The 17,058-nt window shown below is 42.9% G+C and overlaps 1 protein-coding gene across 3 annotated transcripts in view; it reads right to left on the bottom strand.

Moving 5' to 3' along the window:
* ADRA1A (adrenoceptor alpha 1A) overlaps positions 1–3,658 on the bottom strand; it is a 116,390-nt gene extending 112,732 nt beyond the window's left edge. For 2 of the 3 annotated variants that reach the window (XM_049866516.1, XM_049866518.1), the window contains exons 1-2: positions 3,417–3,658; positions 441–2,013 (exon numbers count right to left, since the gene is read on the bottom strand). In XM_049866516.1, the coding sequence (XP_049722473.1) occupies positions 441–1,323 (883 nt within the window). In that variant the 5' untranslated portion in view covers positions 1,324–2,013; positions 3,417–3,658. Of the gene's footprint in view, positions 1–440; positions 2,108–3,416 lie in introns of those variants that run through there. The other variant, XM_049866517.1, reaches the window with a different exon arrangement.
* Between the last annotated feature and the right edge of the window lie 13,400 nt (positions 3,659–17,058).

The raw sequence follows: 17,058 nt of genomic DNA, 5'->3' as shown, positions 1-17,058 counted from the left end.
CAACCCTACAGGACAGAGTAGAGCTGCCACATAGAGTTTCCAAGGAGTGCCTGGTGGATTCAAACTGCCAACCTTTTGGTTAGCAGCCGTAGCACTTAACCACTATGCCACCAGGGCTTCCTGAAAGAGGGCAGATGTATTTAAATTCAACACATGCTGAAGGCATTAAGAAAAGTTGACATTCTTATTAAGGAGACCAATTAATCTGTATCAGCTGGAAGCCACTCAACAGTATTTGAAAAATTGCCCTAGGACAATATAAATGAGAGAATGCAAACCCACGTTTTTAGCAGGGAGCCTTTTCAAACTGCCCTGGGAAGCTTTGCTGTTTGAAATGCAGATCCTTCTTCTAGAATCTACCCCTGGCTGTGATCTGGGGGAGCAGAAGGGGAAGAGGGTGAAGACCCTAAGAACTAAGATGAGGTGTTGCAAAGACTTACCAATTGGCATCACTAAGAAAAAAGGCAGCCAGCAGAGGACGAAGCAGCCCACCACGATGCCCAGCGTTTTGGCCGCTTTCTTCTCCCGGGAGAACTTGAGGAGCCTCACGGAGAAGTGCGTCTTACTCTTGGCGCTGAAGGCTCCGCTGCTCCCTGTGGGGACATTTTTTCGATGGATGCGGAGCGTCACCTGCTCGGAGTCCGACTTGTCGGTCTTGAGGCCAGACTTGAGGCCCCGACTCTCCCTCTTGGCCACCACGTAGACCCGGCAGTACATGACTAGGATAATGGCCAACGGGACGTAGAAGGAGCCCAGAGCCGAGAACAATACATAGCCTGGCTCTTCCGTGATCTGGCAGATGGTCTCGTCGTCGGGGGCCGGCTGCCTCCAGCCGAACAGAGGCCCTATGGAGATGACCAGGGAGAACGCCCAGACGCAGAGCAGAGCCATGACACCCCTTCTCTGGGTCACGATGGTGGGGTATCGCAGCGGGTAGCTCACGCCGATGTAGCGGTCAATGGAGATGATGCAGAGTCCCATGATGGACGCGGTGCAGCACAGGACGTCCACCGCTGCCCAGATATTGCAAAAGACCCTGCCAAAGGCCCAGTAACCCAGGATCTCAAAGATCGCGGAGAACGGCAGCACCGTGGAAGTGAGCAGAAGGTCCGCCACGGCCAGGTTGACGATGTAGTAGTGAGTGACCGAGTGCAGATGCCGGTGGCAGGCCACGGAGAGGATCACTAGGATGTTTCCCAGCACCCCGAAAATGATGAGGCCTCCTAAGATCACCCCGAGCAGAATGGCCTTAGAAATGTTCACCGGTGCGGGCGGGTGAGTGCAGTTGGAGCTGTCGGAGGCATTCCCGGAGAGAAACACCATGGTCCTAGCCTGCGCCAGACTAGGTCCGGCTCTCGAGGGCCACCCCCGGGCGGGGGCGGGGGTGGAGGCCGGAGGGAGAGAGCAGAGTCAAAAGGTCTCGGCACTGGGAAGTCGTGCCGGCTGGGTTTGGTTGGGGGTGAGAGAGAAAGCGCGGGTGGGAAGCAACCCCAGCCAGCCCTGGAAACCCCCAGAAGGCAACGTAAAGGGACGAGGCGTTAAAACTGACATGGCCAGGGACCCGCGGGTTTGCCCGCCGACGCTCCCCACCAGCTGAGCTGGTCCAGAGCCCCAACTCCCTTCCTACCCGAGGCTTGGCGCGAAGCTCAAGGAAACGCTTTGTAAATATGCAATCAGAGAATTACAGGAATCTGCTTTTCTGCACTGTCTAATCCATCCTGGTGGGGAGAAGAGTTAGCATTCTGTGCAGTCTGGAACTCAAAAATCCAGCGCCTATCTCCTCCCCAAATCACAGGCAAGTCCAGGTCTGCCGCGAAGTTCACAGGCGAGGACTCTTGGCGTCTGGGTGCTGCTCCCCGGCCATATTCACCGATAGTCTGGCTGTCCTGGCACTGCAGAGGATGAGGAATGGGCTCCTGCTAGATCCAGATTTAGGCGAATCGGCTGAGGGTCGTGGTGTCAAAAGTTTGCCAAGATCCAGGCGGCTACTGAGCATCGTTTGCCCGCTTCCTCCTGAAACAGCCCAAAGTGAAAGGCTGCGTATGAGCTAGGAACCCTGAGGGTGACCTTGCCCAGCTCGACGGGCGGTCGTACCCAGGCTAGGAGCCCCCTCCCGCTCCCTAGTCGCGGGGAAGCTGCCTTCGCACGCTCAGCCGAGCGTCCTCAGGCCAGGTTCAAGATTCGAAGGAAACAAACCTCCCCAGCTGCAGAGCCCTGCGGCCTGATTCCGAGCTCCAGTACCGCCAAATTAAAATCGCTGAAGTCCCCGCGGCGGGACGCGGCTGGCGTGTGTCACGCTGAGCCAGAGGAATCTGGAGGATCTATCGTGTTACGCTTTGAACAGGTTACCTCGCAGTCACCTGGAGGGGGCGGCCTGGGAGAAGGAACCGCTGAGACCTGGAGACCGCAGGGACAGTGCCTTGCGCACGCTCACGCAGGAGGAATTCACACTTGGCCTCTGCGGAGCCCGCGGGTTTGTGGACAAGCCAAGCCGGCCTTAAAGCCAGGTCCCGAACAAAGTCAGGCGGGTCCCCAGGGCTGAACGCGACCCCAGGTCGACCCAGGACTCTACCAAGCCACAGGGTCAGCATCCCCCATAGCGCTTTAGCCGAGATGCCTCACCTGGGCTCCTGGGGAGACGCGGGGGTGGGGCTGGGGGTGGGCACCCCTCCGCAGAAGGGCCTTTGTAAGTGGCAGTCACTGCGGATTTTGTAGGCATAAATATCAAGCCGGCGCACCATCGGACAGGGGCTTCGCAGATTTTCTGTGCTGGGGCCACAGTCTGCGGAAGAACCCTTTTTTTCCACAACTTGCAAACCGACCAGAGGGAATCGCGCTGGAGTGGGGTGAACAAGGGACCTGTTTACCTTGCCTTCTAAAGATTCCGGGGTTCCTCCCTGAGGCGGAATCCCCCGGCAAAGGCTACTGTGATTCCCGAGCTCAAAACCTCCCCCCAAAACAAAACCAAACCCCTTGCCGTCGAGTCGATTCTGACTCAAACGGACCCTACAGGACAGAGTAGAACTGCCCTATAGGGTTTCCAAGGTGCGACTGGAGGATTGGAATTGCCGACCTTTTGGTTAGCATCCGTAGCTCTTAACCACTGAACCACCAGGGCTCCCCAAACCTCCCAGATTGTCCTAAAAACAAGCAACTAGAGAAATCCGTTTTTCCCTACTTGGCGTGGTAAATAAGGGGTTAAAAAGACACTTGTTAACTAGGAGACAACTTAGCAGAATACTTGAAAGAACTGGGTGGAAGGAAGAGAGTGCTGGTATAAAAATGAGTGAAAAAAGAGGGAGGGGCTTGGGAAAAGTGGAGGTTTCATCTCACCTGCAGGCCGGGAGAGATCTGCCCTCGCCCACCCAGCCCTGGTTGACGTCGGCGCCCGGCGACCAGCGTCGCCGCTCACTCACCTGGGGCGCGGATGGGGAACCCCACCGGCGGCGCGCGGGTAGGAGCGGACCGGCCTTCGGTCCCAGGCGCTGCTCTGCCACCTCCTCTGGGAAGGGGGAAATAGGTGACAGTCTCTCCGAAGAACCAAACCCTCCCTAGTCCTTTTGCACCAGCTGACTCACCCCTCCACCACGGATGTCTTTAAGCTCCTGGTTCGCTATCACTTTACCTGGAAAATTTAAAATAAAAAACAATGAAAATAGCAAAGAAAAAAAAATACAGCCAACCAGTAACTCCACAACCACCCTTTTAATATTCAGCTCTCAGACACCAGCAGAGAACCGCAAAGAACTTTGCAGCTCTCGCTGACGTAACACAGGCGGCAATAGTTCCAGCCAGTACCGTAATCTCCTGGTGTTACCGTATTTCTCTGTCGCAACAAACATCGGTGCCTACCACCGTATATTTTTCTTTTTTCTCTTGCCCAGGGTGGGCTGGGTCCTCGCTTTACTTGAAAAAGGTGGGAGGATGGTTTTTTTTTTTTTTTGATAGTAAATAATGTCTTTAAATCGTCTGATTTTAAAAATACAGAAAAATTGACATCCTGGCTGGACAGATGTTACTGTGATTACGGCATGCTCAAAGAAATGTCTGATAAAATTACTTTGAACAGCTTGATTCCATTAACACTTGGATGACATTCTGTTAAAATCAAGAAAAACCAAACTGTTATGCCAAATATTCAGGTAAATTATATTATTTGCAAATGTTTTAAGAAGAAATTGAAGTCAATAAAATTCAATAAACCTGATTGCAATAAAATTACATTTCCAGCAAGATTAAGTAAGCATGTCTAAGTCTTATTAAATATAATCTGTTTTCCATGTATTTAAACAACTGCATTAAAGGACATTATAGTCCCTCTGTACTTTCTTATATGATTTAAAGTGCCACATACTCTTTTTCACTTCTCATAAGAAAATTTATCCTTTAGAGTGTTGCTTCTCTTTAATTATCTTTAATTCATTAATAGCTGAATTCTTAAAAGCCGAAATAGCCAGTCTTATTTGCAATTTTTCTGGTAAATTCCACGTTTATCTTATAATTGAACAAAGCCTATGCGTTTCCGAATATTTGGGAAAATACTAGAATTTTTTCTAATCTAATTCCCACCTTCTAAGTCATCTTTCATTTCTATTTCTTCAGATAAAATGCAATATTCTATTCTTCAAATATTTGTTTTCATTGTTGTTAGGTGCCGTCGAGTTGGTTCTGACTCATGGCGACCCTATGCACAACAGAACGTCAAAACACTGCCCCGTCCTGCACCATCCTTACAATCGTTGCTATGCTTGAGTTCATTATTGCAGCCACTGTGTCAATCCACCTCATTGAGGGTCTTTCTCTTTTCTGCTGACCCTCTACTTTGCCAAGCATGATGTCCTTCTCCAGGGACTGATCCCTCCTGACAATATGTCCAAAGTATGTAAGACGCAGTCTCGCCATCCTTGCTTCTAAGGAGTATTTTGGTTGTACTTCTTCTAAGACAGATTTGTTCCTTCTTTTGGCAGTCCATTCAATATTCTTTGCCAACACCAGAATTCAAAGGTGTCAATTCTTCTTCAGTCTTCCTTATTCATTGTCCAGCTTTCACATGCATATGATGTGATTGAAAATGCCATGGTTTGGGTCAGGCACACCCTAGTCTTGAAGGTGACATCTTTGCTTTTCAACACTTTAAATAGGTCCTTTGCAGCTGATGCAATGTGTCTTTTGATTTCTTGACTGCTGCTTCCATGGGCGTTGATTGTAGGTCCAAGTAAAATGAAATCCTTGACAACCTCAATCTTTTCTCTGTTTATCATGATGTTGCTTATTGGTCCAGCTGTGAAGATTTTTGTTTTCTTTATGTTGAGGTGTAATCCATACTTGAAGCACTTCATCAGTAAGTGCTTCAAGTCCTCTTCACTTTCAGCAAGCAAGGTTGTGTCATCTGCATAACGCAGGTTGTTAATGAGCCTTCCTCCAATCCTGATGCCCTGTTCTTCTTCATATAGTCCAGCTTCTCGGATTATTTGCTCAGCATATAGATTAAATAAGTACGGTGAAAGGATACAATCCTGAAGTACACCTTTCCTGACTTTAAACCACTCAGTATCTCCTTGTTCTGTCCGAACAACTGCCTCTTGATCTATGTACAGGTTCCTCATGAGCACAATTAAGTGTTCTGGAATTCGCATTCTTCACAATGTTATCTATAATTTTTTTGATTCACACAGTCGAATGCCTTTGCATAGTCAATGAAATACAGGTAAACATCCTTCTGGTATTCAACCAGGATCCATCTGACATCAGCAATGATATCCCTGGTTCCATGTCCTCTTCTAAATCCAGCCTGAATTTCTGGCAGTTCCCTGTCAATACACTGCTGCAGCTGCTTTTGAATGATCGTCAGTAAAATTTTGCTTGTGTGTGATATTAGTCATATTCTATAATTTCTGCATTAGGTTGGATCACCTTTCTTGGGAATAGGCATAAATATGGATCTCTCTCAGTCAGGTGGCCGGGAAGCTGTCTTCCATATTTCTTGGCATAGGTGAGTGGGCACTTCCAGCGCTGCATCCGTTTGTTGAAACATCTCAGTTGATATCCCATCAATTCCTGGAGCCTTGTTTTTCACCAATGCCTTCAGTGTAGCTTGGATTTCTTCCTTCAGCACCATTGGTTCCTGATCATATGCTACATCTTGAAATGGTTGAACGTCAACTAATTCTTTTTGGCATAATGACTCTGTGTATTCCTTCCATCTTCTTTTGATGCTTCCTGCGTCATTTAGTATTTTCCCCATAGAATCCTTCACTATTGCAACTCAAGACTTGAATTTTTGATTCAGTTCTTTCAGCTTGAGAAACGCCAAGCACGTTCTTCTCTTTTGGTTTTCTATCTCCAGCTTTTTGCACATGACATTATAATACTTTACTTTGTGTTCTCAAGTCACCCTTTGAAATCTTCTGTTCAGTTCTTTTACTTCATCAATTCTTCCTTTTGCTTTAGCTGCTCAACATTAGAGAGCAAGTTTCAGAGTCTCTTCTGACATCCATCTTGGTCTTTTCATTCTTTCCTGTCTTTTCAATGACCTTTTGCTTTCTTCATGTATAATGCCCACGTGTCTGTCGGTTCGTCGTACTGTGGGGGCTTGCATGTTGCTGTGATGCTGGAAGCTATGTCACAGATATTCAGATAACAGCAGGGCCACCTATGGAGGACAGGTTTCAGCTGAGCTTCCAGACTAAGACAGACTAGGAAGAAGGACCCAGCAGTCTACTTCTGAAAAGAATTAGGCAGTATAAACCTTATGAATAGCAGCAGAATACTGTCTGAAATAGTGCTGGAAAATGAGCCCCCAGGTTGTAAGGCACTCAAAAGACGACTGGGGAAGAGTTGACTCCTCAAAGTAGAGTCGACTTTAATGATGTGGGTGGAGTCAAGCTTTTGTCATTTGCTGATGTGGCATGACTAAAAATGAGAAGAAAGAGTTGCAAACCTGGAGTGTACAAAGTATGAATCTAGGAAAATTGGAAACTGTCAAAAATGAAATGGAACACATAAACATCTGTATCCTAGGCATTAGTGAGCTGAAATGGACTGGTATTGGCCATTTTGAATCGGACAATCATATAGTCTACCATGCTGGGAATGACAACTTGAAGAGAAATGGTGTTGCATTCATCGTCAAAAAGAACATTCTAAGATCTATCCTGAAGTACAACACTGTCCGTGATAGGATAATATCCATATGCCTACAATGAAGACCAGTTAATATGACTATTATTCAAATTTAAGCACCAACCACCAAAGTCACTGATGAAGAAATTTAAGATTTTTTTTATCAGCTTCTGCTGTCTGAAATTGATTGAACATGCGATCAGGATGCATTGATAATTACTGGTGACTGGAATACAACAAAGAAAAAGGATTGCAGTTGGAAAATATGGCCTTGGTGATAGAAATAATGCCGGAGATCAAATGATAGTTTTTTGCAAGACCAATGACTTCTTCATTGCAGATGCCTTTTTTCACCAACATAAACGGTGACTATACATATGGACCTCACCAGATGGAACACACAAGAATCAAATTGACTACATCTGTGGAAAGAGATGATGGAAAAGCTCAGTATCATCAGTCAGAACAAGGCCAGGGGCTGACTGTGGAACAGACCATCAATTGTTCACAGGCAAGTTCAAGTTGAAACTGAAGAAAATCACAGCAAGACCACTAGAGCCAAAATACAACCTTGAGTATATCCCACCTGAATTTAAAGATCATCTCAAAAATAGATTTGACACATTGAACACTAATGACAAAAAACCAGTATTTACTAGGTTCCCTTAAACCTTTTTTTATTTTTCTTAAACCTAGTAACAAAGATAGAATTTTGATGTGCACTTAGATTCCCTTCCCCGAAGAAAAGTTTATTAACATTATTACCTCTTCCAAGTGAGACAATGTTTGGGAGGGTCTTTTATAGCAATAAACTTCAAAATGCCTTTGAGGAACACCAGTGGGAGGTCAGGGAGCCAGTATTCGAGACCTAATACTTAGATTTCCTTCTCTCCTCCCCTCTGCATGCCTGGAGTGGTAGTAACCACATGTATCACATCTGATTTGACTTTAATGTTGTTAAAAATATATATACACAAATGGCTTGCTCATCCGCAAGCTGAATTTTATGCTGTGTGAGGAACATACTGGATGAGGAGATAGGTAACCTGGGCTCTTCTAGTTCTAGCTCTCATTCCCCTCTCTGGGATTCAGTTTCCTCAGGTGGAGGCTGGAGTACAATTCCCTCTGAATCCTACACCTTATCATCTAATATGTATGGAATGTCTGGTCTTCAGAAATCCCATCAACCAGAGAGATATGTTATTGTTTTGTTTCATATTCATTAACCTTAGGCCATGAATCTGAGTTCTCCATTAAGATCTGTTCCCTGGTAGATAAGGGAAGTAGTATTATCAGCAAGAAAAGCAACTAAAAATTGCTTGGCTCTGCAAGGTCAAAATTTACAAAAGTCTTTGAAACTCCCAGTTTCTCCACCCACCCCACCCCCTAAACACAAAAATGCACACAAATCTCTCCATCTCTCAGTACTTAATGGGCCAGTGCCAAGGTTAGGAAAAACGGGCTCTTTATTTCTTGGTTGGTCTTATTTATGCTACCAGGTTGTTGTTAGTTGCAACGGAATAGATTCTGACTCATGGCGACCCCATGTTTGCAGAATAGACCTGCTCCATAGGGTTTTCAAGGTGGTGACCTTTCAGAAGCAGATCACCAGGCCTGTCTCCCACATCACCTTGGATGGATTTGAACCATTTTTCAACTAGTAGTTGAGAGCTTTTAAATATGCTTCTCTGCCTTTGAACATCAATCTTTGCAAAACTAACTTTCAGAACCAATTTTTTGGTTGCTACCCACAGAATCACAAACAGGAAATTCTCCATCTGTTGTCTACTCTTAGAAGAATGGTTGACATGGATGTCCCAGAAGATGTCTGCATTAGAAATATAGGTAGGTGGAGTGAAGAGAGTAGGCTGTGGAGTCACAAAGACGTCCCTTCCCTGTGATATGATCATGACCAAACTCAGCTTCTCTGAGTCTTGGTTTTCTAATTTTTAAAGGCAGACAGTGAAACCCCACAGGTTTGTTACTAGGACCAAATGAAATTTTGTCTCTCAAGAATGTAGCTTATTATGCTTATGAGCCTTTTCCTTTTCTGCTCTTTTTGTGTACTACTTAAAAGTGAGACACACCTCTAACCCAGAGAAGTCCAAATCCCACATGTAACGCAGATAAATTTCAGCCAGAAAAATGTTCTCAGTGATCTGAGAATTATACCTGGGTCCAATGATGCAATCAGAGTGAGTCACGCTATACCCAGCTTGGCAGAGTAGGGAGAGCTGGCCCCGACCACTGAGTGCTCCTCTTTTTCTTCCCACTTTCCCTTGCCCTGCATCTTGAGGGGTCATGCAAGCGTATGTGAACACCTCAGCCTATACATCCAGACTTTGCCTTGGCCTCGGGCCTCAGAGTGTACACATAGGGTGTGGTCTGCCCTTGAAAGGATGGACCCAGAACAAAGGCCCCTAGTCCTGAAATTTGCATGTGGCAGTTTGGAGCAGGGAATTCTGGAATCCAGAGCATGGTTTGTGGGGGGGGAGGTGATGTAGGCTCCAGATGGGCATCTCACCTTAGTCCCATAGACCCTTTGCCCAGTGAGGAAGGCCATGGCCAGAAGGAGTCAACTGGACTCTCTAAAGCCTGAAACCCAAGGCAGGGGCCCCTTTTGCCTATGTCAAAGGGTGTTACTTTGTATACTTTAGGTATGATGGATGTTGAGGAATCCACTGAAGGGGAGCATCCAGGAAGGTTTATGGGATGATATTGCTTGATTTAACACTTGAAAGATAAGTAGGATCCGTTCAGACGGGTAGGCAAATGCGAGGAAGGAGAAACAATAGTAGCTGCATAGTACAGTGTGTTCACAGCCAGTGGAGAGACTGGTCTGATTGGACAAGAAGGGCCAGGTAATTGTTGACTTACATCAGATATCTTTGATTGGCAGGACTCTGTTAGTGACTAGTGAGAAAATCAACAAGGCTGAGAGACTTAGGGGGTGGGGGTGGGGAACAAAAAAAATTTGTCAATATTTCTCTTAGAAAACAATACACAATGGATTGGGAGCTGTTTTCTGGGTTTTATGATTCCAAGTGACAGAGTAGAGGGCTTAATGTTAGTATCCACCAAAAAGACCTGACTTTTCAACAAATTCTCCTGTGGCTTGTTGAGTTAAAGTGGAAGGAAAATGAAAAACACTGCTCAGAAAGATACTGATGCAGTACCAAGTCACAATTCTTCCAACAAGCATTGTGTTCTAATCCCTTATTGAACAGAGAAACTACTGCGCATATACTGCTGAATATCTCTTTGATGAGATAATAATTCTGTCTTTGGCATCATTTGTCCTGCTCATTCTCATTTGTCTGAGAAAATAACTTGCTCCAAGTCTTGTGAGTCTTATTATTCCACCGCTACACAGTAGGAATATTATGATGGGAATATGGGTCAAGCGAGTCTCTGGCAAGATCAGGTAAATTATTCCTTTAAAATAATCTAATTTTACTCTTGCTTAGCAAATGTGAGTTGAGTCATATCAGCCAAATTCTCTCAATACCTTTTTCAAATCCCATTTGAAGAGGGAAGTGAAAGATCTAAATCAATAAAAAAAAAATAAAAAATAAATCAATACCTGTACCAAATGTAGAAATACTTTACCTCTTTTCTTCACCTGCTGATGGGCTGTTACGGACACATTAAAGTGTTTATTGACCCGTATTTCATTATAAAACACATATTCATAATAGCATGTTTGAAAAGTCAGGAATATATAAAAATAAAAAAAAATCTATAACCTTGCCACTGGAGAAATACTGTTAAATATTTTCCCGTTTTTACCCATGTGTATCAATTACATACATGAGAAATATATATACATGTATATACTATGTGTGTATATATAAATGTATGTATACAGTATTATAATTCTGTGATCATACACATCTTCATATTATTAAATTCCTTCCAGAATGTGATTTATAACAGCTATTGCATTCTATATATATGTCACGATAAATTTAAGTATTCTATTGATGGATATTTAGATTTTTCAAAAATTTCTGACCTAATATGTACGCAATGGAATACTTCAAAGATACTATATTATAAAGAACAGTGATGAATCTATGAAACATCTCACAACAATGGGTGAATCTGGAAGGCATTATGCTGAGTGAAATTAGTCAGTCACAGAAGACAAATATTGTATGAGACCACTATTATAAGAACCCAAGAAAAGGTTTAAACACAGAAGAAAACATTCATTGCTGGTTACAAGGGTGGGGAGGGAGGGAGAGGGGAATTCACTAACTAAATAGCAGACAAGAATTATCTTAGGTGAAGGGAAGGACAACACACAATACAGGGGAAGTCGGCACAACTGGACTAAACTAAAAGCTAAGAAGTTTCCTGAACACAGTCAAACATTTCAAGGGACAGAGTAGCTGAGGCTGGGGTTTGGAGACCATGGTTTTGGGGGACATCTAGGTCAATCGGCATAACAAAGTTTATTAAGAAAATGTTCTGCATGCCACTTTGGTGAATGGCATCTGGGATCTTAAAATCTTTCGAGCGGCCTTCTAAGATGTATCAATTGGTCCCAACCCATTTGGAGCAAAGGAGAATGAAGAACACCAAAGACACAAGGAAAGTATTAGCCCAAGAGACAAAAGGGTGACATAAACCCAGGACTCCATCAGCCTGAGACCAGAAGAACTAGATGGTGCCTGTCTACCACCAATGACTGCCCTGACAAGGTATACAACAGACAGTCCCTGGTAGAAAAGGAGAGGAGCGTGGTGCAGGACTCAAATTACATAAAAAGACCAGACTTAATGGTCTGACTGAGACTGAAGGAACCCTGGAAGACATGGCCCCTGGACTGTCAGTCAACCCAGAACTAAAACCATTCCTGAAGCCAACTCTTCAGATTAGGCTGGACTACAAAACATAAAATAATACTCGTGACGAGTGTGCTTCTTAGTTCAAGTAGATGCACTAGACTAAATGGTCAGCTCCTGTCCGGAGGCAGGATGAGAAGGCAGAAGCAGACAGGAGCTGGTTGAATGTACACGGGAAACCTGGGGTGGAAAGGAGAAGTGTGCTGTCACATTATAAGGATTGCAACTAGTGTTGCATAACAATATGTGTACACATTTTTGTATGAGAAATTAACTTGAGCTGTAAACTTTCACCTAAAACACAATTAAAAAAAAAAATCTGACCTATAACTTACACTTCAATAAATAACACTGTGTAAAATATTGTACTCTAATTTTTATCTTAGAATTAATTTCAATAAATAAAATTAGCAAAGATATGAATGTATTGCCTACCAGAGTTTACAAACATACATTCCCAATACCAGTGTATGACAGAACCTGTCTTTCTACCCCTTGCTAATCTTGCTAAACGTTAGTTCATTTGATAAATGAATAACATCTTATTGTTTTAATTTGTATCCTTTAATTATGAGTATATTTTGATATTTGCATTTATTCCTTTGTAATGTAATTTGCTTGCCCATGTTTGTAACAGCCAGGATTTGGCCAAAAAAGAAACAGAACCTATTCTAGGTATTTCAAGCTGGAAATGATTTAATACAGGGAATTAGAGGACTATAAAATGGTTGGGAAGGATTGGGAAAACAGATAGGAAAAGCTGCTACTAGCTTTCAGGAAGTCTGAAAGTGCAGGGATATCAGCAAACTACCCTGATGAGTTCAGTTGCATGGAGAAACAGTGATTTGCAGAAGCTCCTGGCAAAACCTCACATCTACCACCGGCTGAAGCCTACAACCGTTTCCAACACCCCTACAGGATGCGCAATGATTTCTGCTATTCTTCTACTTTCCGAAATTTTGCTGCAATTCTTCTCATTGGTGAATCTTGCTGGCAGAGATTCTTTCAGCCACTGCAATGAGTAAGAGAAAGGGTAGAGAAAAAGGAAAATGGCTCTGAGTGGCCAAGACACAATTTGGTATATGTCCATTGCCCATTTTTATATTGATGTTTTTCTCTTCTATCTTGTTGATTTGTGAGAGTTTTTTTTTTTTCTTTTTTGTGGCAGCCATGAAACCATGCCACTCCTGCTTCAAGGGGCATACCTGACAGAGAAACCAGCTTTTTCCCTTTTGGATCCATCTCCACACACACATTACACTTTGCTACATGTTGTTCCCAACTAGGGCTTTAAACAAGTTCGAACTGGTTCAGGCGTGGCCATTGAAGTGAAACCAGAAGAGACTCAAATTTTTACAATATGGGTGATCTGGAATGATAATCAGAGTGAGAAAAATTATGGGTTGAAGCACTGAAATGGGAGGCTTGGAAAAGGTGTAGTGAGCCCTTTGAGGAGCCTCATGCATGAGATTGGATTATTGGTAGGACTGTGGAGAGGGGCACATACTCAAAGAGGCATGGTGGGCCACCATCTCTGAGCGGGGCACTGCTGTTTCCAACACTGTTCAAAATGCAATGGGCAAGATATGTGGTTGATATGCAACACATACACTGCCATTGTTTTCTAAGGGGGAGATTAAATTTCCAGCAGGGCTTTGAGCCATAATTTTTCCCATTCCGGTTATTTTTGTGGTCCACCCAAATTTTAAAAATTTGAGTCGCTTCCTTGGCCATGACTAAACCGGGAAGAAATGATTTGAAGCCATGCTTTCAACCAATGGCTAAGTACTGTGGGATTCTAATGCAGGCCCATTCCTGAAGATGTGAAATTTCTTTAACGGACAACTTGGTCTCGGGGACCCTCCATCAGTCTGGCAGAAGCTTTCTTAGAATTGTGCAATAGTGTAAGACTTTTCTACTGAATTCTTTTTCCTTTCCCTCTCCATCACAGAGGTTAGATTTGAATCACGGTCTGAAGTTTCTCCTCGCGTTCTCCAACCCCATCCCCTTTTTCCTTAACAGCTGTTTCCTCCAATAAATATCTTGTATGTTTAATTGTGTTTTGATGTCTGCTTCTTAAAGGACCCACATTAACACATATACTATAAATTTAGTCCTTCACAATATTTGCTGTCATTTTCCCCTGTCATAGACATTTATAGGAAAACACTATGAATTTATATAGAAAGGCTCTCAGTAAAAGTTCTCCCATAACCAACAGAAAGTTATATTTATGTATACCCTGACAACCTAAGAACCTAATGTGTCCATATTTTATGCATAATATTTTACAGGAGTTGACTGGTCAGTGATTTTTCTCTATGGTCATGGTTGTTGACCTCAAGAAGGAACTTACAGGAGCTTCCTTATCTCCACTTAGAGAATTTTCCTTCCACACTTAAGTCTTCTGATAGGACTGAATTTTAAAGTTCTTTTGAAATGAAAACCTTCGTGTACAGTGATTATTGAGAAGGAGTGGCCCCTTAATTTCTTCTGGCTGCAGTTAAGCAGAAGACACACTATAATTTAAAGGGCTTAAAAGGAGAGTGTTTGCCCTCTCATCCAAGAAAATAAGCTTGAGTTCTGGATCAATATTCTGAGTTTTTATCCAGTCTGGTTAACTGCAACTTACGCAGTTTCTTTACCTTCTAGGAGACATGGGACATAAATTGGTAAGGTGGTCTTGTTCCTCCATTAAGCATCAGAGAAAACAAAGTAAAATATAATTTACTGTTATTTTTTCACTTTCTAAAGCCACCCTCAGCATTTCTTTTACTATCTTACAGTAATCAAGTGAATCCAATTAAGAAGGTTATGTTGCTTTTGTTAGATGTTTTTACAACGAATCTATGTACAACAGAATGAAACTGCAGGGTCCTGCACCATCCTCACAATCATTGCTGTGTTTAAGTCTGTTGTTGCAGCCACTATGTTAACCCATCTCATTGAGGGTCTTCCTCTTTTTTGCTGACCCTCTACTTTACCAAGCCTGATGCCCTTTTCCAGGAACTAGTCCCTCCTGATAACATGTTGAAAGTAGGTGACATCAAGTCTCACCATCCTCACTTCTTAGGAGCATTCTGGCTGTACTTCTTCCAAGACAGATTTGTTCATTCTTCTGGCCTTTCACGGTATACTCAATATTCTTCACCAACACCATAATTCAAAGGCCTAAATTCTTCTTCAGTCTTCCTTATTCATTGTCCAGCATTCACATGCATATAAAAAAATTGAAAATACCATGGCTTGGGTCAGGTGCACCTTAGTCCTCAAAGAGACATCTTTGCTTTTTTACCACTTTAAAGGGGTCTTTTGCAGCACGTTTGCCCAATGCAATATGTCATCTGATTTCCTGACTGCTGCTTCCATGGGTGTCGATTGTGGATCCAAGTGAAATGAAATCCTTGCAACTTCAATATTTTCTCTGTTTACCATGATGTTGTTTACTGGAGCAGTTGTGAGGATTTTTGTTTTCTTTATGTTGAGGTGCAATCCATACTGAAGACTGTGGTCTTTCACCTTCATCAGTAAGTGCTTCAAGTCCTCTTCACTTTCAGCTGGCAAAGTTGTATCAATTACACATTAAAAAACTCTGTTACTATAGAGTGGATTCAGACTCATAGCGACCCGCCTACATATGGCAAGTTGTTAATGAGTCTTCCTCCAAACCAGATGCCACTTTTTTCTTCATAAAGCCCAACTTCTTGGAGTATTTGCTCAGCATACAGAGTGAATACGAATGGTGAAAGAACACAATCCTGATGCACTTCTTCCCTGATTTGAAACCATGCAATACCTCCATGTACTGTTCAAATGACTGCTTCTTGGTCTATGTACAGGTTCTTCTTGAGCAATATTAAGTGTTCTGGAATTCCCATTCTTCACAGTGTTATTCATAATTTGTTATGATCCACAGTTGAATGCCTTTGCATAGTAAAAACACAGGTAAACATCTTTCTGGTATTCTCTGCTTTCAGCCAAGACCCATCTGACATCAACAATGATATCCCTGTTCCACACGGTCTCCTGAATTCATCTTGAATCTCTGGCAGTCCCCTGTTGATGTACTGCTGCAACCATTTTTGCATTATCTTCTGCAAAATTTACTTGCGTGGGATATTAATGATATTGTTCAATAATTTCTGTATTCTGTTTGATCACCTTTCCCTCTACAAACCTAAAAGAAAAAATAAAAACATCAGAAGTGAGGGCAATTTGATTTTATCAGATGCACCAGTTATTATTGGGGAATTCTTGGAAATAAAAGTTATCAACAGAGAAAAACTTGGAAACTCAGGACTCTGAGCATACAGTATCTTCAGTGACAAGCAGATTTTCCAATATAAGAAAGTGAAATTTTAATGATGCAAACACAGTGTGTACACTAGTTTAGACTAGAGTATGCGGTTTACTCTCCCTCAACTTTCTCTAAATGGCTCCCTGCAAAGCATAAAGTCTAATTTGAAAAATACACTTGCTATGGAAACTCAGTTTCGAGACAAGAACCCTAGCCTCTGTCTCCAACCGTTTTTTGCATCTTTGTGTTCCCGCGTACGGAAATTCTGTAGCATAGACTAGTGATTAATGACAGACAGAAGATGGACAACCAAGGCAATGATTATAATGGATCAGCATCTGGGACACTAAAATTCCAAAATGACTATTTACCTTAACTGAATTTCATGGCAAGATACTCAGTTTATCACTTCTTGTATTGATCAGGATCTGAGCGAGAAACAGAAAGCATGCTGACGAGGGTTTAACTGAAGAAAGGTTAATTAAAGTTTAATTATAAGTCGTAAATATAGGAGAAAATATCTTCATACTTGGATTCGGGAAAATTTTCTTTTTTTTAATTTATTGTACTTCAGACGAAGTTTTACAGAACAAACTAGTTTCCTATTAAATGGTTAGTACACATATTGTTTTATGACATCGATTAACAACCCCATGACATGTCAACACTCTCCCTTCTCAACCTTGGGTTCCCTATTACCAGCTTTCCTATTCTTGCCTGTCTTCTAGTCCTTGCTCCTGGGCTGGGGTTCCCCTTTAGTCTCATTTTGTTTTTTAGGCCCGTCCAATC

This window comes from Elephas maximus, chromosome 22 (genome assembly GCF_024166365.1).
Source record: "Elephas maximus indicus isolate mEleMax1 chromosome 22, mEleMax1 primary haplotype, whole genome shotgun sequence".
Lineage (NCBI taxonomy): Eukaryota > Metazoa > Chordata > Mammalia > Proboscidea > Elephantidae > Elephas > Elephas maximus.
This window is presented reverse-complemented; position numbering and strand designations above follow the sequence as displayed.